This window comes from Oncorhynchus masou, chromosome 12, assembly GCF_036934945.1.
Source record: "Oncorhynchus masou masou isolate Uvic2021 chromosome 12, UVic_Omas_1.1, whole genome shotgun sequence".
Taxonomy (NCBI): domain Eukaryota; kingdom Metazoa; phylum Chordata; class Actinopteri; order Salmoniformes; family Salmonidae; genus Oncorhynchus; species Oncorhynchus masou.
In genome coordinates this window covers 1,484,435-1,505,867 of record NC_088223.1, presented here as the reverse complement: position 1 = coordinate 1,505,867, position 21,433 = coordinate 1,484,435, and the positions used below count along the sequence as shown (strand labels likewise).

The 21,433-nt window shown below is 44.3% G+C and overlaps 1 protein-coding gene across 2 annotated transcripts in view; it reads left to right on the top strand.

Moving 5' to 3' along the window:
* Positions 1-226: 226 nt before the first annotated feature.
* Positions 227-21,433, top strand: part of si:dkey-284p5.3 (uncharacterized protein LOC557830 homolog) — a 26,994-nt gene continuing 5,787 nt past the window's right edge. Inside the window, exons 1-2 of one of the 2 annotated variants that reach the window (XM_064979454.1) lie at positions 227-672; positions 16,314-16,559. In XM_064979454.1, coding sequence (XP_064835526.1) covers positions 579-672; positions 16,314-16,559 — 340 coding nt within the window. In that variant the 5' untranslated portion in view covers positions 227-578. The remainder of the gene's footprint in view (positions 673-16,313; positions 16,560-21,433) is intronic. The other variant, XM_064979453.1, reaches the window with a different exon arrangement.

Genomic DNA, 21,433 nt, shown 5'->3' with positions numbered 1-21,433 from the left:
TTTTCTCTAAAACACAATACGAGGCAGGATACTTGTCCACATTATTAAGCATGTATTTAAGTTAGCAAAAATGACATTAACACATTTTCGACCAAATTAGCAATTACTGCGTTTTTGCTTCGTAGGGCAGGATGGCTTTCCAGCTATAGTGACGTGACCAATTATTAGAGTGCAATGCTCACGCACGCTAGACAACGTTCCTTCTCTGATCGCATGCACTGAATAATGTAGGTGTCTGTTCTCTGCTGGGTACTGAAACACACAGCAAGCAGGATGTAGCCCAGTATCGACACTATGCAGGCATCACACTGGTGGTAACCTGCTGCTGCCACAACAAGCCGTTGCCCGGTGTATTTAAAACGAGGCATGCGCAAATATGCAATTGTGGAGACCAGTGAAATGACTATATAGCACGGTTCCCTAGCTGGCGTCCCGCTGCTGACTCTTGTTGATGATCCCTGCTGTATAGCCTTCAGTCCTGCTGATTTGAATAGTATCAAGCCCGTGATCAGAGCAACAGACGGCTCTTTGGGGATCTCATTTTCATCCACTTCAGTCCTCTATGTGAGACAAGCAGGATGGGCTGTTCCACGAGTACCCAGACAACAGCGCAGGACACCACCAGACAGCCCAGCTCTAAACCAGAGGAAAGCAATGGAACCAGCACTACAGGTAAGTTCAAATACTAGAATGTCATTATATTATTGATACAACATCCTTGTATTGTTGACACATTATTTTGATGACATAAAATGTGTCACACAATTTTGTCGCAATTTTTTAATTATTTTATAAGGTGCCTCCTTGACTTGTTCCACATTTTGTTGTGTTACATTCTGAATTTAAAATGGATTCAATTGAGATTTTGTGTCACTGGCCTACACAGAATACCCCATAATGTCAAAGTGGCCTTGTGTTGTTAGAGGTTCAACCCCTTTGTTATGGCCTAAATAAGATCTGGAGTAAACACTTGCTTAACAAGTCACATAATACGTTGTATGGACTCACTCTGAGTGCAGTAATAGTGTTTAGTATGAGTTTATGAAAACTCCCTAATGTCTGTACCCAACACAGATAAATGATCTGTAAGGTCCCTCAGTCGAGCAGTGATTAAAAAATACCTGTTAAATAAACAGACATTGAATATCCCTTTGAGCATGGTGAAGTTATTCATTACACTTTGGATGGTGTATCAATACACCCAGTCACGACAAAGATACAGGCATCCTTTCTTAACTCAGTTACCGGAGAGGAAGGAAACTGCTCAGGGATTTTACAATGGGGCCAATGGTGACTTTAAAACAGTTACAGAGTTTAACGGCTGTGATAGGAGAATACTGAGGATCAAATCAAATTGTATTGTTCACATACACATGGTTAGCAGATGTTAATGCGAGTGTAGCGAAATGCTTGTGCTTCTAGTTCCAAAAGTGCAGCGATATCTAACAAGTAATCTAACAATTCCACAACAAATACCTAATACACACACATCTAAGTAAAGGAATGGAATAAGAGTATATACATATAAATATATGGATGAGCAATGACAGAGCAGGGTGTGCAAGATGCAATAGATGGTATAAAATACAGTTCATTCATATGAGATGAGTATTGCAAGATACAGTTGAAGTTGGAAGTTTATATACACTTAGGTTGGAGTCATTAAAACTAGTTTTTTAACCACTCCACACATTTCTTGTTAACAAACTATAGTTTTGGTAAGTCAGTTAGGACATCTACTTTGTGCATGACACAAGTAATTTTTTTCAACAATTGTTTACAGACAGATTATTTCACATATAATTTACTATATCACAATTCCAGTTGGTCAGAAGTTTACATACACTAAGTTGACTGTGCCTTTAAACAGCTTGGAAAATTCCAGAAAATAATGTAATTGCTTTAGAAGCTTCTGATAGGCTAATTGACATCATTTGAGTCAATTGGAGGTGTACCTGTGGATGTATTTCAAGGCCTACCTTCAAACTCAGTGCCTATTTGCTTGCCATCATGGGAAAATCGAAAGAAATCAGCCAAGAACTCCACAAGTCTGGTTCATGCTTGGAAGCAATTTCCAAACGCTTGAAGATACCACGTTCATCTGTACAAACAATAGTACACAAGTATAAACACCATGGGACCACGCAGCCATCATACCGCTCAGGAAGGAGAAGAGTTCTGTCTCCTAGAGATGAACGTACTTTGGTGTGAAAAGGGCAAATCAATCTCAGAACAACAGCAAAGGACCTTGTGAAGATGCTAGAGGAAGCAGGTACAAAAGTATCTATAGCCACAGTAAAACGAGTCCTATATCGACATAAACTGATAAGCCGTTCAGCAAGGAAGAAGCCACTGCTCCAAAACCACCATAAAAAAGCCAGACTGTGGTTTGCAACTGCACATGGGGATAGAGATATGTCCTCTGGTCTGATGAAACAGTAATAGAACTGTTTGGCCATAATGACCATCATTATGTGTGGGGAAAAGGGGGGAGGCTTGCAAGCCGAAGAACATCATCCCAACCGTAAAGCACGGGGTTGGCAGCATCATGTTGTGGGGTGCTTTGCTGCAGGAGGGACTGGTGCACTTCACAAAATAGATGGCTTCACGAGGAAGGAAAATTAGGTGGATATATTGAAGCAACATCTCAAGACATCAGTCAGGAAGTTAAAGCTTAGTCGCAAATCGTTCTTCCGAATGGACAATGACCCCAAGCATACTTCCAAAGTTGTGGCAAATGGCTTAAGGACAACAAAGTCAAGGTATTGGAGTGGCCATCACAAAGCCCTGACCTCAATCCTATCGACAATATGTGGGCAGAACTGAAAAAGCATGTGCGGGCAAGGAGGCCTACAAACCTGACTCAGTTACACCAGCTGTCAGGAGGAATGGGCCAAAATTCACTCAACTTATTGTGGGAAGCTTGTGGAAGGCTATCCGAAACATTTGACCCATGTTAAACAATTTAAAGGCAATGCTAACAAATACAATCAATTAGTATGCAAACTTATGACCCACTGGGAATGTGATGAAAGAAATCAAATCTGAAATTAATAATTCTCGCTACTATTATTCTGACATTTCACATTCTTACAATAAAGTGGCGATCCTAACTGACCTAAGACAAGGAATATTTACTAGGATTAAATGTCAGGATTTGTGGAAAACAGAGTTTAAATGTACTTGGCTAAGGTGTATGTAAACTTCCGACTTCAACTGTATGTGAACATTATTAAAGTGGCATTGTTTAAAGTGACTAGTGATCCATTTATTAAAATGGCCAATGATTTCAAGTCTGTATGTAGACAGCAGCCTTTCTGTGTTAGTGGTGGCTGTTTAACCGTCTGATGGCCTTGAGATAGAAGCTGTTTTTCAGTCTCTCTGTCCCAACTTTGATGCACCTGTATTGACCTCGCCTTCTGGATGATAGCAGGGATGAACAGGCAGTGGCTCAGGTGGTTGTTGTTCTTGATGATCTTTTTGGACTTCCTGTGACATCGGGTGGTGTAGGTGTCCTGGAGGGCAGGTAGTTTGCCCCCGGTGTTGCGTTGTGCAGACCGCACCACCCTCTGGAGAGCCCTGCGGTTGTGGGCGGTGCAGTTGCCGTACCAGGCAATGATACAGCCCGACAGGATGCTCTCAATTGTGCATTTGTAAAAGTTTGTGAGGGTTTTAGATGACAAGACAAATTTCTTCAGCCTCCTGAGGTTGAAGAAGCATTGTTCTGCCTTCTTCACCACTCTGTCTGCGTGGGTGGACCATTTCAGTTTGTCCGTGATGTGTACGCCGAGGAACTTAAAACTTTCCACCTTCTCCACTGCTGTCCCGTCGATATGGATCGGGGGGTGCTCCCTCTGCTGTTTCCTGAAGTCCACGATCATCTCCTTTCTTTTGTTGACGTTAAGTGGGGAGGTTGTTTTGCTGACACAACACTCCGAGTGTCCTCACCTCCTCCTCCTCTTGACGTTGTTGGTAATCAAGCCCACTTGTGGGGCCCCAGTGTTGAGGATCATCGAAGTGGAGATGTGTTGCCTACCCTCACCACCTGGGGTGGCCCGTCAGGAAGTCCAGGACCCAATTGCACAGGGCGGGGTCGAGACCCAGGGCCTCTAGCTTAATGATGAGCTTGTGTGAGCGTACTATGTTGTTGAAGGCTGAGCTGTAGTCAATGAACCGCATTCTTACATAGGTATTCCTCTTGTCCAGATGGGATAGGGCAGTGGGCAGTGTGGTTGAGATTTATCGTCTGTGGACCTATTGGGGTGGTAAACAAATTGAAGTGGGTCTAGGGTGATAGGTAAGAGGGAGGTAATATGATCCTTGACTAGCCTCTCAAAGCACTTCATGATGACAGAAGTGAGTGCTACTAGTCATTTAGCTCAGTTACCTTTGCCTTCTTAGGTACAGGAACAATGGTGGCCATCTTGAAGCATGTGGGGACAGCAGACTGGGATAGGGAGAGATTGAATATGCCCATAAATACACCAATCAGCTGGTTTGCTCAGGCTCTGAAGACGCGGCTTTGGATGCCGTCTGGTCCGGCAGTCTTGCGAGGGTTAACATGTTTAAATGTCTTACTCACGTTGGCCATGGAGAAGGAGAGCTCACAGTTCTTGGAAGTCGGCCACGTCAGTGGCACTGTATTATCCTCAAAGTGGGCAAAGAAGGTGTTCAGTTTGTCTGGAAGCAAGACGTCGGCGTCCGTGACGTGGCTGGTTTTCTTTTTGTTGTCTGTGATTGTCTATAGACCCTGCCACATACGTCTCGTGTCTGAGCCGTTGAATTGCGACTCCACTTTGTCCCTAAACCGACATTTCACTTGTTTGATTGCCTTGCGGAGGGAATAACGACACTGTTTGTATTCAGCCATAATCCCAGTCACCTTTCCATGGTTAAACGCGGTGGTTCGCGCTTTTAGTTTTGCACGAATTCCGCCATCTATCCACAGTTTCTGGTTAGGGTAGGTTTTAATAATCACAGTGGATACAACATCTCCTATACACTTCCTTATAAACTGACTCAGCGAATGCTGCCATCTCTCCACGGTTTCTGGTTAGGGTAGGTTTTAATAATCACAGTGGATACAACATCTCCTTTGCACTTCCTTATAAATTCACTACTCGAGTCAGCGTATAGGTCAATGTTGTTCTCTGAGGCTGACCGGAACATTTTCCAGTCCGTGTGATCAAAACAATCTTGAAGCGTGGATTCCGATTGGTCAGACCAGCATTGAATAGTCCTTTACCATGGAAGTGATTGCACCACTCTACAAAGCAGCAATTGTGAGTGTAACCATGAGTTTACCAGTCGAATTGCCTAAGTTAGAGGTTCCAAGCCCATTCTATTCATTGTTTTCTACAACGCCTTGCTTGTTTCAACAAGGAGCAACAAAGTTGAATCACTTTGTTGAGTCCATGTTCTCGCAGAAACAGACTCAACCATACGAACGACCGCCCGTCCCATCTTCAGTCAGCTTTTCGTTCCCAAACTAGTTATGACGGTTATTTTATTTCCATGTACTTCTCAACACGGGTACATCCTGTTTGATTTTCTGCCTATAGGAAGGGAGGAGCAAAATGGAGTCGTGGTCAGATTTGCCAATAGGACGGCGGGGGAGGGCCTTGTATGCATCGTGGAAGTTAGAGTAGCAGTGATCCTAATTTAATTGATTGGACATGATATGGAAGGGCGTTGGTCAGGGAGATGACCAAATGTATGTTTCCTGCAATATGTTATGAATTTGCAAGTGCTTAAGATCCCATTCAATCTCTTTTTAATGGTCACTCTGACAGAGCTCCAGAGTTCCTCTGTGCAGATGGGAGAACCGTCCAAAAGGACAACCATCTCTGCAGATCCACAAATCAGGCTTTTATGGTAGAGTGGCCAGACTTAAGCCACTCCTCAGTAAAATGCACGACAGCCCAAAGTGAGTTTGTCAAAAGGCACCTAAAGACTCTCAGACCATGAAAAACAAGATTATTCCTGTTATCATCTCTCTGAATATCTATGATCGTAAATGGCTATTCTATTAATAAGATGTGTAATAGGATTTTCCAGGTGAAAAAAACAAAAGCATTTGCAAATATCTGTTTTATTACAATTTGCAACAGAGAGATTCAACATAGAAGCAGAGAAATGTCGAGCTGTCCTCTTGGAGACATGCCCTTAATATCCTAATCAGACAGCACCAAGTGTTCCGTAAACACCAGTCTCTTTGGGACAGGCCTTCTATATCCTATATCCATGCCCTTAATATCCTAATCAGACAGCACCAAGTGTTCCGTAAACACCAGTCTCTTTGGGACAGGCCTTCTATATCCTATATCCATGCCCTTAATATCCTAATCAGACTGCACCAAGTGTTCCGTAAACACCAGTCTCTTTGGGACAGGCCTTCTATATCCTATATCCATGCCCTTAATATCCTAATCAGACTGCACCAAGTGTTCCGTAAACACCAGTCTCTTTGGGACAGGCCTTCTATATCCTATATCCATGCCCTTAATATCCTAATCAGACAGCACCAAGTGTTCCGTAAACACCAGTCTCTTTGGGACAGGCCTTCTATATCCTATATCCATGCCCTTAATATCCTAATCAGACAGCACCAAGTGTTCCGTAAACACCAGTCTCTTTGGGACAGGCCTTCTATATCCTATATCCATGCCCTTAATATCCTAATCAGACTGCACCAAGTGTTCCGTAAACACCAGTCTCTTTGGGACAGGCCTTCTATATCCTATATCCATGCCCTTAATATCCTAATCAGACAGCACCAAGTGTTCCGTAAACACCAGTCTCTTTGGGACAGGCCTTCTATATCCTATATCCATGCCCTTAATATCCTAATCAGACAGGACCAAGTGTTCCGTAAACACCAGTCTCTTTGGGACAGGCCTTCTATATCCTATATCCATGCCCTTAATATCCTAATCAGACAGCACCAAGTTTTCTGTAAACACCAGCCTGAGAGTCTTGCAGGATGTCTAAACCAAAAGGCAGTGACTTTGTCAGCTGATACAGAATCACACAGTGTTCAACATAATGTCATCAATACAATACAACAGTGAATAATCAGCGTGTCCTCAGTCCCTGTACCTCCAGTCTGTTGTCAATCACTATCAACAGATATGAGAACAATCCATAACATTCAAATCTAATTTATTTATATAGCCTTTCTTACATCAGCTGATATATCAAAGTGCACAGTGTACAGAAACACAGCCTAAAACCCCAAACAGCAAGCAATGCAGGTGTAGAAGCACGGTGGCTTGGAAAAACTCCCTAGAAAGGCCAAAACCTAGGATAAAACCTAGAGAGGAACCAGGCTATGAGGGGTGGCCAGTCCTCTTCTGGCTGTGCCGGGTGGAGATTATAACAGAACATGGCCAAGATGTTCAAATGTTCATAAATGACCAGCATGGTCGAATAATAATAAGGCAGAACAGTTTAAACTGGAGCTGCAGCACGGCCAGGTGGACTGGGGACAGCAAGGAGTCGTCATGCCAGGTAGTCCTGAGGCATGGTCCTAGGGCTCAGGTCCTCCGAGAGAAAGAATGAAAGAGAGAATTAAAGAGAGCATACTTAAATTCACACAGGACACCGGATAAGACAGGATAAATACTCCAGATATAACAGACTGACCCTAGCCCCCCGACACAAACTACTGCAGCTACTGCAGCTATAAATCTAGTGACCATCAACCACAGAACATGTATTACAGACACTCCAAATACGCTAAACATTGTGTTGCTCTAAATGTAATGTTCCCACTGCTACACATGATCCATATCCACTGTTTGGCATTCATAGAAATTCTCTAATCTCTTTCTCTGGGTCAGATGAACACGTGGCAGCAGGGACATTTCCTTAGTTTTGCATATGGCTCCTTTAACCTAACTCCTCTCAGGCAGAACAAGGACATTGTCAACTTGCACAAACTACAGAGTGAAAGAATAGTTTTGCTTTGGTTTTTGAGGTGCCACACAGAACACCTTGGGCTTGTTTCAGCTTTTATACCAATGGAACTGTTTTGCACCCTCCTGAATGGTTATTTTGTCTCCGTACATGGCATCGCTCTGAGTAAATGTCATCTCACTCAAACTGGCCTTTCTCTTCCCCACCATCTGCATTTTTTGATCTAAGGTTTGAGTATTGATTTCAAATCTAATCAAAGTTTATTTGTCACGTGCACCGAATACAACAGGTGTAGACCTTACAGTGAAATGCTTCCTTACAGGCTCTAACCAACAGTGCAAAAAAGGTGAACAATAGGTAGGTAAAGAAATAAAACAACAGTAAAAAGACAGGCTATATACAGTAGCGAGGCTATATACAGTAGGGAGGCTATATACAGTAGCGAGGCTACATACAGACACTGGTTAGTCAGGCTGATTGACGTAGTATGTACATGTAGATATGGTTACAGTGACTGGTTTCTGAGGGATGTTAGTTAGAAGTTGTGCATTCAATGCAAATGGTTTGTAAAAGTTGTGTAGGTCTAGTATAAATGTAGATACTCCTGCAAGTAGAAGAATGTATTCTCAGCAAAAAAAGAAACGTCCCTTTTTCAGAACCCTGTCTTTCAAAGATAATTCGTAAAAATCCAAATAACTTCACAGATCTTCATTGTAAAGGTTTTAAACACTGTTTCCCATGCTTGTTCAATGAACCATAAACAATGAATGAACATGCACCCGTGGAACGGTCCTTAAGACACTAACAGCTTACAGACGGTAGGCAATTATGGTCACAGTTATGAAAAAAGGACACTAAAGAGGCTTTTCTACTGACTCTGAAAAACACCAAAATAAAGATGCCCAGGGTCCCTGCTCATCTGTGTGAACGTGCCTTAAGCATGCTGCACGGAGGCATGAGGACTGCAGATGTGGCCAGCGCAATAAATTGGAACGTCCGTACTGTGAGACTCTTAAAACAGCGCTACAGGGAGACAGGATGGACAGCTGATCGTCCTCGCAGTGGCAGACCACGTGTAACACCTGCACAGGATCGGTACATCCGAACACCACACCTGCGGGACAGGTATAGAATGGCAACAACAACTGCCCGAGTTACACCAGAAACGCACAATCCCTCCATCAGTGCTCAGACTGTCCGTAATAGGCTGAGAGAGGCTGGACTGAGGGCTTGTAGGCCTGTTGTAAGGCAGGTCCTCGCAAGACACCAGACAGGAATGTTAGTGTTCTGCCATGGCCAGCGAAGAGCCCAGATCGCAATACCATTGAGCACGTCTGGGACCTGTTGGATCGGAGGGTGAGGGCTCGGGCCATTCCCTCTCAGAAATGTCTGGGAACTTGCAGGTGCCTTGGTGGAAGAGTGGGGTAACATCTCACAGCAAGAACTGGCAAATCTGGTGCAGTCTATGAGGAGGAGATGCACTGCAGTACTTAATGCAGCTGGTGGCCACACCAGGTACCGACTGTTACTTTTGATTTTGACCCTTCCCCCTTTGTTCAGGGACACATTATTCAATTTCTGTTAGTCACATGTCTGTGGAACTTGTTCAGTGTATGACTCAGTTGTTGAATCTTGTTATGTTCATACAAATATTTACACATGTTAAGTTTGCTGAAAATAAACGCAGTTGACAGTGAGAGGATGTTTCTTTTTTTTCTCTTAGTTTAGATACTCCTGCTAGTAGATTCATGTAGATACTCCTGCTAGTAGATTCATGTAGACCTTCACAAGTCTGGTTCATCCTTGGAAGCAATTTCCAAACGACTGCTATGCCCGGTCTCATATCCCTTAGTCTTGGCCTCCAGGCTTCACATCCCTGTACACACATTCCTGTTCTAGGAACTATGGGCTGTGGTGGGTGAGGAAGTTAATCTGTGTTAGCCTGAGGCCTGTGTTTCATATGATCATTAACTGGGTATTTTCTTCGCCTTTCTTCCTGTGGGTAAAATGGCGTGTTAGACTCGATTTAGACACAGTGCTGATACTGCAGTTTGGATAATGCCCAACATACACATGCATGCCTCATCTTTCTGAGGGACATGTGAGACACAAACAACAACACAGTTACACATGGGATAAACAAACGTATAGTCAATTACATGGGATAAAAAAAACATATAGTCAATTACACAATAGAACAATCTATATACGGTGTGTGCAAATGTAGTAAGATGAGGGAGGTAAGGCAATAAATAGGCCGTGGAGGCAAAGTAATTACAATTTAGGATTAACACTGGAGTGATAGATGTGCAAGTAGAGATACTGGTGTGCAAATGAGCAAAAACAAATACAAAATAACCATATGGGGATGAGGTAGTTGGGTTGGCTATTTACAGATGGGCTGTGTACAGGTCCAGTGATCGGTAAACTGCTCTGACAGCTGATGCTTATAGTTAGTGAGGGAGATATAAGTCTCCAGCTTCAGTGATTTTTTTGCATTTCGTTCCAGTCATTGGCAGCAGAGAACTGGAAGGAAAGGTGGCCAAATAGGAGTTGGCTTTGGGGATGACCAGTGAAATATACCTGATGGAGCGCGTGCTACGGGTGGGTGTTGGTATGGTGACCAGTGAGCTGAGATAAGGCGAGGCTTCACCTAGCGAAGACTTATAGATGACCTGGAGCCAGTGGGTTTGGCGATGAATATGTAGCGAGCGCCAGCCAACGAGAGCATACAGGTCGCAGTGTTGGGTAGTATATGGGGATTTGGTGACAAAACGGATGGCGCTGTGATAGACTGCATCCAGTTTGCTGAGTAGAGTGTTGTAGGCTATTTTGTAAATGGCATCGGCAAAGTCAAGGATCGGTAGGATAGTCCGTTTTACGAGGGTATGTTTGGCAGCATGAGTGAAGGAGGCTTTGTTGTGAAATAGGAAGCCGATTCTAGATTTAATTTTGGATTGGAGATGCTTAATGTGAATCTGGAGGGAGAGTTTACAGTCTAACCAAACACCTAGGTATTTGTAGTTGTCCACATATTCTAAGTCAGAACCATCCAGAGTAGTGATGCAAGTCGTGCGAGCGGGTGCGGGCAGCGAACGGTTGAAAAGCATGTATTTGGTTTTACTAGCATTTAAAAGCAGTTGGAGGCCACATAAGGAGTGTTGTATGGCATTGATGCTCGTTTTGGAGGTTAGTTAACACAGTGTCCAAAGAAGGGCCAGAAGTATACAGAATGGTGTCATCTGCGTAGAGCTGGATCAGAGAATCACCAGCAGCAAGAGCGACATCATTGATATACAGATAAAATAGTCTGCCCGAGAATTTAACCCTGTGGCACACACCTAGAGACTGCCAGAGGCCTGGACAAGGCCCTCAGATTTGACACACTGAACTCTATCTGAGAAGTAGTTGGTGAACCAGGCAAGGCAGTCATTTGAGAAACCAAGGCTATTGAGTCTGCCGATAAGAATACGGTGATTGACAGAGTCAAAAGCCTTGGCCAGGTCGGTGAATACGGCTGCACAGTACTGTCTTTTATCGATAGCCGTTATGATATTGTTTAGGACCTTGTGCGTGGCTGAGGTGCACCCATGACCAGCTCTGAAATCAGATTGCATAGTGGAGAAGGTACGGTGGGATTCAAAATGGTCGGTGATCTGTTTAACTTGGCTTTCGAAGATTTTAGAAAGGCAGGGCAGGATGGATAGACAGTTGAAGTCGGAAGTTTACATACACCTAGGCCAAATACATTTAAACTCAGTTCTTCACAGTTTCTGACATTTAATCCTAGTAAAAATTCCCTGTTTTAGGCCAGTTAGGATCACCACTTTATTTTAAGAATGTGAAATGTCAGAATAATAGTAGAGAGAATGATTTATTTCAGCTTTTATTTCTTTCATCACATTCCCAGTGGGTCATAAGTCTACATACACTCAATTAGTATTTGGTAGCATTGCCTTCAAACGTTTCAGGTAGCCTTCCACCAGCTTCCCACAACAAGTTGGGTGAATTTTGACCCATTCCTCCTGATAGAGCTGGTGTAACTGAGTCAGGTTGGTAGGCCTCCTTGCTCACACACACTTTTTCAGTTTGCCCACAATTTTTCTATGAGATTGAGGTCAGGGCTTTGTGATGACCACTCCAATACCTTGACTTTGTTGTCCTTAAGCCATTTTGCCACAACTTTGGAAGTATGCTTGGGGTCATTGTCCATTTGGAAGACCCATTTGCGACCAAGCTTTAACTTCCTGACTGATGTCTTGAGATGTTGCTTCAATATATCCACCTAATTTTCCTTCATCATCTGCTAAATGACTTAAATGTAAATGTAAATGTAATGACGCCATCTATTTTGTGAAGTGCACCAGTCCCTCCTGCAGCAAAGCACCCCACAGCATGATGCTGCCACCCCCATACTTCACGGTTAGGATGGGGTTCTTCAGCTTGCAAGCATCCCCCCTTTTCCTCCAAACATAACGATGGTCATTATGGCCAAACAGTCATATTTTTGTTTCATCAGACCAGAGGACATTTCTCCAGAAAGTACGATCTTTGTCCCCATGTGCAGTTGCAAACCGTAGTCTGGCTTTTTTATGTCGGTTTTGGAGCAGTGGCTTCTTCCTTGCTGAGCAGCCTTTCAGGTTATGTCGATATAGGACTCGTTTTACTGTGGATATGGATACTTTTGTACCTGTTTCCTCGAGCATCTTCACAAGGTCCTTTGCTGTTGTTCTGAGATTGATTTGCCCTTTTCACACCAAAGTACGTTCATCTCTAGGAGACAGAACACGTCTTTCCTGAGCGGTATGATGGCTGCGTGGTCCCATGGTGTTTATACTTGTGTACTATTGGATTTTTTAACCAGGCTCATTGAGATTAAAATCTCTTTTTCAAGAGCGCACTGGCCAAGATGGGCAGCACCAAGTCATTACAAAAAAATTACAGACAGACAACATGAAAAACTAAAAACCATTGAATTCACAAGAGTATAAAACAGCAAATTAAAAACAGTGACAGGTCAGGGAATCAGCCTCAAAATCCTTCATCAGCGATTTAAAAATAGTAGGTATAGTAATATCAGGACAAGTTCTTCCAGTTTAAAAGTATTTTGTAAGGTGTTCCAAGACGATGGCGCAGAGTACATAAAAGCCCTTTTACCAAATTCATTTCGGACATTTGGAACAGCAGGATAAAGTCCAGCGAACGAAGAGAGTACCCACCACGTTTCTGAACAATAAAAATGCCCAAATAAAAAGGTAGTAAACCCCAAATGGCTTTGTAAATAAAAGTATACCAGTGACTGAGTCTACAAGTGACTAGAAGGCCAGCCAACCCTGGTATACAAAGTGCAGTGGTGCGTAAGGGTTTTGCAGTTTAAAATACATCTCAAAGTGCCATGGTAAAGAGTGTCAATAGATCTCAAACACTGAGCGGAAGCATTCATATATAAAATATCCCCATAGTCTAGTAAAGGCATAAATGTAGCTGGTACTAGACTCCTTCTGGCTTCAAAAGAAAAACAGAACTTATTCCTAAAATAACATCCCAATTTCAGCTCCAATTTTTTTGTAAGTTGTTGAATATGCAATTTAAAAGCGAGGCCGTAATCAATTAAAATTCCACGTTATTTATATGAGGTTAGTCTCAATCTCCTTGCCCTGACAGGTAGTAATAGGTGAAAGGTTCAGAGGTCTATTTCTTGCATTAGAAAACACCATTAGTTTAGTTTTGTCAGTATTGAGGATAAGCTTCAATTGACACAAGGTATGTTGAACAGTATAAAAAGCAGTTTGCATGTTCTGGAAAGCTTTTGTAAGAGACAAGGCACAACAGTAAATAACAGTATCAGCATAAAAATGAATTGTGATACAGTGAATTATAAGTGAAATAATCTGTCTGTAAACAGTTGTTGGAAAAATTTGTGGCGTGGTTGAAAAACGAGTTTTAATGACTCCAACCTAAGTGTATGTAAATGTCCGACTTCAGCTGTAGGTCTATAATAGTTTGGGTCTAGATTGTCTCGCCATTTGAAGAGGGGGATGACCGAGGCAGCTTTCCAATCTTTGGAGATCTCAGACGATACGAAGAGAGGTTGAACTGGCTAGTTAAAGGGGTTGCAACAATTTCGGCTGCAAATTTCTGTTAGAAAAAGCTGTCCTTAGCTTTCCTAACTGACTGTATATTGGTTCCTAACTTCCCTGAGAAGTTGCATATCATGGGGGCTATTCAATTCTAATGCAGTATGCCACAGGATGTTTTTGTGATGGTCAAGGGCAGTCAAGTCTGGAGTTAACCCAGGGCTATATCTGTTCTTAGTTCTACATTCTACTGCATCTCAGTGCTAGAGGCTTCACTACAGACCCTGGTTCAGCGGTCTAAGGCACGGCATCTCAGTGCTAGAGGCGTCAATACAGACCCTGGTTCAGCGGTCAAAGGCACTGCATCTCAGTACTAGAGGCGTCAATACAGACCCTGGTTCAGCGGTCGAAGGCACTGTATCTCAGTGCTAGAAGCATCACTACAGACACCCTGGTTCAAATCCAGGCTGTGTCACAACCGGCCGTGACCAGGAGTCCCAGAGCACAATTGGCCCAGCGTCGTCCGGTGTATGCCGTCATTGTAAATATAAATGTTTCTTAACTGACTTGCCTAATTTTTTTATTTATCTGTGAACACGTTCTAATTTACAGCAACGACCTGGGGAATAGTTACAGGGATGAATGAGCCGATTGTAAACTGGGGATTAATAGGTGACCTTGATGGTTTGAGGGCTGGATTGGGATATTAGCCAGGACACCGGGGTTAACACCCCTCCTCTTACAACAAGAGCCATGGGATCTTTAATGACCTCAGAGAGTCAGGACACCAGGGTTAACACCCCTCCTCTTACAACAAGAGCCATGGGATCTTTAATGACCTCAGAGAGTCAGGACACCAGGGTTAACACCCCTCCTCTTACAACAAGAGCCATGGGATCTTTAATGACCTCAGAGAGTCAGGACACCAGGGTTAACACCCCTCCTCTTACAACAAGAGCCATGGGATCTTTAATGACCTCAGAGAGTCAGGACACCGGGGTTAACACCCCTCCTCTTACAACAAGTGCCATGGGATCTTTAATGACCTCAGAGAGTCAGGACACCGGGGTTAACACCCCTACTCTTACGATGAGTGCCATGGGATCTTTAATGACCTCAGAGAGTCAGGACACCGGGGTTAACACCCCTACTCTTACGATGAGTGCCATGGGATCTTTAATGACCTCAGAGAGTCAGGACACCCATTTAACGTCCCATCCGAAAGATGGCACCCTACACAGGGCAGTGTCCCCAATCACTGCCCTGGGGCATTGGGATATTTTTTTAGACCAGAGGAAAGAGTGCTGCCTACTGGCCCTCCAACACCACTTCCTACAGCATCTGGTCTCCCTTCCAGGGACTGAGCAGGACCAACCCTGCTTAGCTTCAGAAGCAAGCCAGCAGTGGTATGCTGGGTGGTATGCTGGGTGGTATGCTGGGTGGTATGCTGGGTGGTATGCTGGGTGGTATGCTGGGTGGTATGCTGGGTGGTATGCTGGGTGGTATGCTGGGTGGTATGCTGGGTGGTATGCTACTGGCCTAATTAAATAAATATCAGACTGGGTAGAATTTAAGTTTGAGAGTCTCCCGTTATCTGCATAATGACCAATGGCATAGCATCTCATTGATATGTTAATTCATCCAACCAATAGGAATACATGAACATGAAATACATATTTCTACAGTGTCAAGTGGAAACATAACCAACCGTGTTACACTAGCTGGGCTGTTGACTGAGAAAGAGCTGTGATTGTTTGGTGTTGCTATGAGGTGAAGCATTGTTTGCCAGTTTCACGGCTACTTAATCATGACCTGAAGCCATGTCCTCGTCATCACGTTATAGACAACATTCAGACCCCATGACACTGTTCTAACACTGCTGGTTGCTATATAATTATATAATTGCCTACTTCTCACAGTAAGGTAGAGGGGAGTGACCATTATTGTCTATTGTTGAGCTTGTCCATCAAACATTGAATATTTCAATTGATGTAGATGACAGTAAAGTACTTTGTGGTGGCAGGGTGGCCTAGGGGTTAAGGCGTTGGACTAGGAACCGTAGCTAGGAATCCCCCAGCTGACAAAGTACAAATCTGTCTTTCTGCCCCTGAACAAAGCAGTTAACATGCTGTTCCTAGGCCGTCATTGAAATTAAGAATTTGTCCTGAACTGACATGCCTAGTTAAATAAAGGTAAAATTAAAAACTTTGTGTTCTTGTTGAGGGCTATATAAGTCACATTTTATTGATAAAATGATTGCTTGATTGACCAATCCTTGAGCTCCCAGCATGTGGCTGATGTTCTGTGTTCCACTGCCAGGGGCGGCTAATGAGAACGGTAAGGTTGCGGAGGACAGTGAGACCATCCCAGATCACACAGTGACCGTGGCAGCCACAGGAGGGGAGGCCCAAGCCGAGGCTCCTGCAGACACCACAGACCCAGCCCCTGCAGCGGAGACCCTGGCCCAGAGTGAGACCAAGCCTGCAGCTGATGCTCCTGCAGCAGCCACTTCCCCCGAGCAGCCAGCCAGCTCTCCAGAGCCTCCCCCTGCAGCCCAGGACCCTGGTGCGTACGTACTGTAGGCACAGGCAGACAGTCAGAGGCTGTGTTTACACAGGCAGGTAGTACTGTAGGCACAGACAGACAGTCAGAGGCTGTGTTTACACAGGCAGGTAGTACTGTAGGCACAGACAGACAGTCAGAGGCTGTGTTTACACAGGCAGGTAGTACTGTAGGCACAGGCAGACAGTCAGAGGCTGTGTTTACACAGGCAGCCCAATTGTCATATTTTTCCACTAATTGGTATTTTGATAAACCTGATCAGCTCTTTTGCCAATAATTGGGCAAAATATCAGAATTGGACTGCTTCTGTAAACGCAGCCAAAGTGGCCCGTTCAAAACCAACATGATCATGTTCCTCTATTTCCAATGCAAATCCCCCATTTCTGCTGTCCTCATATCTGCCCACGGCACACAGGAGGCCTGTTTCAGGATGGACATGGACCAGTTGTGAATGCGTGACAGTGTTGATAAGGATGTAATACCTGTTTGTTCAATCAGCTGTAAAAACACATTAGGATAGTTTCACCAGACACAGATAAAGCCTAGTCCTTTACAACAAAAAACATGATCTCAGTTGAAATAGCTTTTTAATCAGAGACTTTAGGCTTTAACCTGTCTGACAGGAAATACGCCCCTTACAGTATTAATCCAACAACACGGTGTAATGACCCTCTCTATTGTCCCATTGACAAGACCCAGTACACAATGTTAATGTACTGCCAATGATCAACAGTAACCTGAGAAGTGTTCCACTGTAATCCTCAGTGACCCCCTGAACACAGCTAGCTAGGAGCCCAGGTGAATATTCATCTATGTAGACTTTCCCAGGGTTACGGATAGGTCTGTTACCAGGGTTATGGATAGGTCTGTTACCAGGGTTATGGATAGGTCTGTTACCAGGGTTATGGATAGGTCTGTTACCAGGGTTAGGGATAGGTCTGTTACCAGGGTTATGGATAGGTCTGTTACCAGGGTTAGGGATAGGTCTGTTACCAGGGTTAGGGATAGGTCTGTTACCAGGGTTATGGATAGGTCTGTTACCAGGGTTATGGATAGGTCTGTTACCAGGGTTATGGATAGGTCTGTTACCAGGGTTAGGGATAGGTCTGTTACCAGGGTTATGGATAGGTCTGTTACCAGGGTTAGGGATAGGTCTGTTACCAGGGTTAGGGATAGGTCTGTTACCAGGGTTAGGGATAGGTCTGTTACCAGGGTTATGGATAGGTCTGTTACCAGGGTTATGGATAGGTCTGTTACCAGGGTTAGGGATAGGTCTGTTACCAGGGTTATGGATAGGTCTGTTGCCAGGGTTAGGAATAGGTCTGTTACCAGGGTTATGGATAGGTCTGTTACCAGGGTTATGGATAGGTCTGTTACCAGGGTAGGGGATAGGTCTGTTACCAGGGTTAGGAATAGGTCTGTTACCAGGGTTAGGAATAGGTCTGTTACCAGGGTTAGGGATAGGTCTGTTACCAGGGTTATGGATAGGTCTGTTACCAGGGTTATGGATAGGTCTGTTACCAGGGTTAGGGATAGGTCTGTTACCAGGGTTATGGATAGGTCCGTTACCAGGGTTATGAATAGGTCTGTTACCAGGGTTATGGATAGGTCTGTTACCAGGGTAGGGGATAGGTCTGTTACCAGGGTTATGGATAGGTCTGTTACCAGGGTTAGGGATAGGTCTGTTACCAGGGTTATGGATAGGTCCGTTACCAGGGTTATGAATAGGTCTGTTACCAGGGTTATGGATAGGTCTGTTACCAGGGTAGGGGATAGGTCTGTTACCAGGGTTATGGATAGGTCTGTTACCAGGGTTATGGATAGGTCTGTTGCCAGGGTTATGGATAGGTCTGTTACCAGGGTTATGGATAGGTCTGTTACCAGGGTAGGGGATAGGTCTGTTACCAGGGTTAGGAATAGGTCTGTTACCAGGGTTAGGGATAGGTCTGTTACCAGGGTTATGGATAGGTCTGTTACCAGGGTTATGGATAGGTCTGTTACCAGGGTTAGGGATAGGTCTGTTACCAGGGTTATGGATAGGTCCGTTACCAGGGTTATGAATAGGTCTGTTACCAGGGTTATGGATAGGTCTGTTACCAGGGTAGGGGATAGGTCTGTTGCCAGGGTTAGGGATAGGTCTGTTACCAGGGTTAGGGATAGGTCTGTTACCAGGGTTATGGATAGGTCTGTTACCAGGGTTAGGGATAGGTCTGTTACCAGGGTTATGGATAGGTCTGTTACCAGGGTTAGGGATAGGTCTGTTACCAGGGTTATGGATAGGTCTGTTACCAGGGTTATGGATAGGTCTGTTACCAGGGTTATGGATAGGTCTGTTGCCAGGGTTATGGATAGGTCTGTTACCAGGGTTATGGATAGGTCTGTTACCAGGGTTATGGCTAGGTCTGTTACCAGGGTTAGGGATAGGTCTGTTACCAGGGTTAGGGATAGGTCTGTTACCAGGGTTAGGGATAGGTCTGTTACCAGGGTTAGGGATAGGTCTGTTACCAGGGTTAGGGATAGGTCTGTTACCAGGGTTATGGATAGGTCTGTTACCAGGGTTATGGATAGGTCTGTTACCAGGGTTAGGGATAGGTCTGTTACCAGGGTTAGGGATAGGTCTGTTACCAGGGTTATGGATAGGTCTGTTACCAGGGTTAGGGATAGGTCTGTTACCAGGGTTATGGATAGGTCTGTTACCAGGGTTATGGATAGGTCTGTTACCAGGGTTAGGGATAGGTCTGTTACCAGGGTTAGGGATAGGTCTGTTACCAGGGTTAGGGATAGGTCTGTTACCAGGGTTAGGGATAGGTCTGTTACCAGGGTTATGGATAGGTCTGTTACCAGGGTTAGGGATAGGTCTGTTACCAGGGTTAGGGATAGGTCTGTTACCAGGGTTATGGATAGGTCTGTTGCCAGGGTTAGGGATAGGTCTGTTACCAGGGTTAGGGATAGGTCTGTTACCAGGGTTATGGATAGGTCTGTTACCAGGGTTAGGGATAGGTCTGTTACCAGGGTTATGGATAGGTCTGTTACCAGGGTTATGGATAGGTCTGTTACCAGGGTTATGGATAGGTCTGTTACCAGGGTTATGGATAGGTCTGTTACCAGGGTTAGGGATAGGTCTGTTACCACGGTTATGGATAGGTCTGTTACCAGGGTTAGGGATAGGTGTGTTACCAGGGTTATGGATAGGTCTGTTACCAGGGTTAGGGATAGGTCTGTTACCAGGGTTAGGGATAGGTCTGTTACCAGGGTTATGGATAGGTCTGTTACCAGGGTTATGGATAGGTCTGTTACCAGGGTTAGGGATAGGTCTGTTACCAGGGTTAGGGATAGGTCTGTTACCAGGGTTAGGGATAGGTCTGTTACCAGGGTTATGGATAGGTCTGTTACCAGGGTTATGAATAGGTCTGTTACCAGGGTAGGGGATAGGTCTGTTACCAGGGTTAGGGATAGGTCTGTTACCAGGGTTAGGGATAGGTCTGTTACCAGGGTAGGGGATAGGTCTGTTACCAGGGTTATGAATAGGTCTGTTACCAGGGTAGGGGATAGGTCTGTTACCAGGGTAGGGGATAGGATTGTTACCAAGGTTACTAACATGATCCCTCACTGACCCTGGATGTTCCATGGGGATGGAAGTCATTACTGACATGATCCCTCACTGACCCTAGAGGTTCCATAGTGATAGAAATCATTACTAACATGATCCCTCACTGACCCTAGAGGTTCCTTGGTGATGGAATTCACCAATTTGTAAGTCGCTCTGGATAAGAGCGTCTGCTAAATGACTTAAATGTAAATGTAAATGTAAGTCATTACTAACATGATCCCTCACTGATCCTAGAGGTTCCATAGTGATAGAAATCATTACTAACATGATCCCTCACTGACCCTAGAGGTTCCATGGTGATGGAAGTCATTACTAACATGATCCCTCACTGATCCTAGAGGTTCCATAGTGATAGAAATCATTACTAACATGATCCCTCACTGACCCTAGAGGTTCCATGGTGATGGAAGTCATTACTAACATGATCCCTCACTGACCCTAGAGGTTCCATAGTGATATAAATCATTACTAACATGATCCCTCACTGACCCTAGAGGTTCCATGGTGATAGAAGTCATTACTAACATGCTCCCTCACTGACCCTAGAGGTTCCATGGTGATGGAAGTCATTACTAATCTTGTCAATTTACTTAGTGAGTCCCAATGCAAATTACTGCCAAGTCACATGTACTGCGCATTTGGATAGTGTATTTGTCGAATGCAAAGTACCAATAATATGACCGATAAAGGAAAAGGCTGTAGTTGAATAGAACCAGTGGGACAGTATGTAGTTGAATAGAACCAGTGGGCCAGTGTGTAGTTGGATAGAACCAGTGGGCCAGTATGTAGTTGGATAGAACCAGTGGGCCAGTATGTAGTTGGATAGAACCAGTGGGCCAGTATGTAGTTGGATAGAACCAGTGGGCCAGTATGTAGTTGAATAGAACCAGTGGGCCAGTATGTAGTTGGATAGAACCAGTGGGCCAGTATGTAGTTGGATAGAACCAGTGGGCCAGTATGTAGTTGGATAGAACCAGTGGGCCAGTATGTAGTTGGATAGAACCAGTGGGCCAGTATGTAGTTGGATAGAACCAGTGGGCCAGTATGTAGTTGAATAGAACCAGTGGGCCAGTATGTAGTTGGATAGAACCAGTGGGCCAGTATGTAGTTGGATAGAACCAGTGGGCCAGTATGTAGTTGGATAGAACCAGTGGGCCAGTATGTAGTTGAATAGAACCAGTGGGCCAGTATGTAGTTGAATAGAACCAGTGGGCCAGTATATAGTTGGATAGAACCAGTGGGCCAGTATGTAGTTGGATAGAACCAG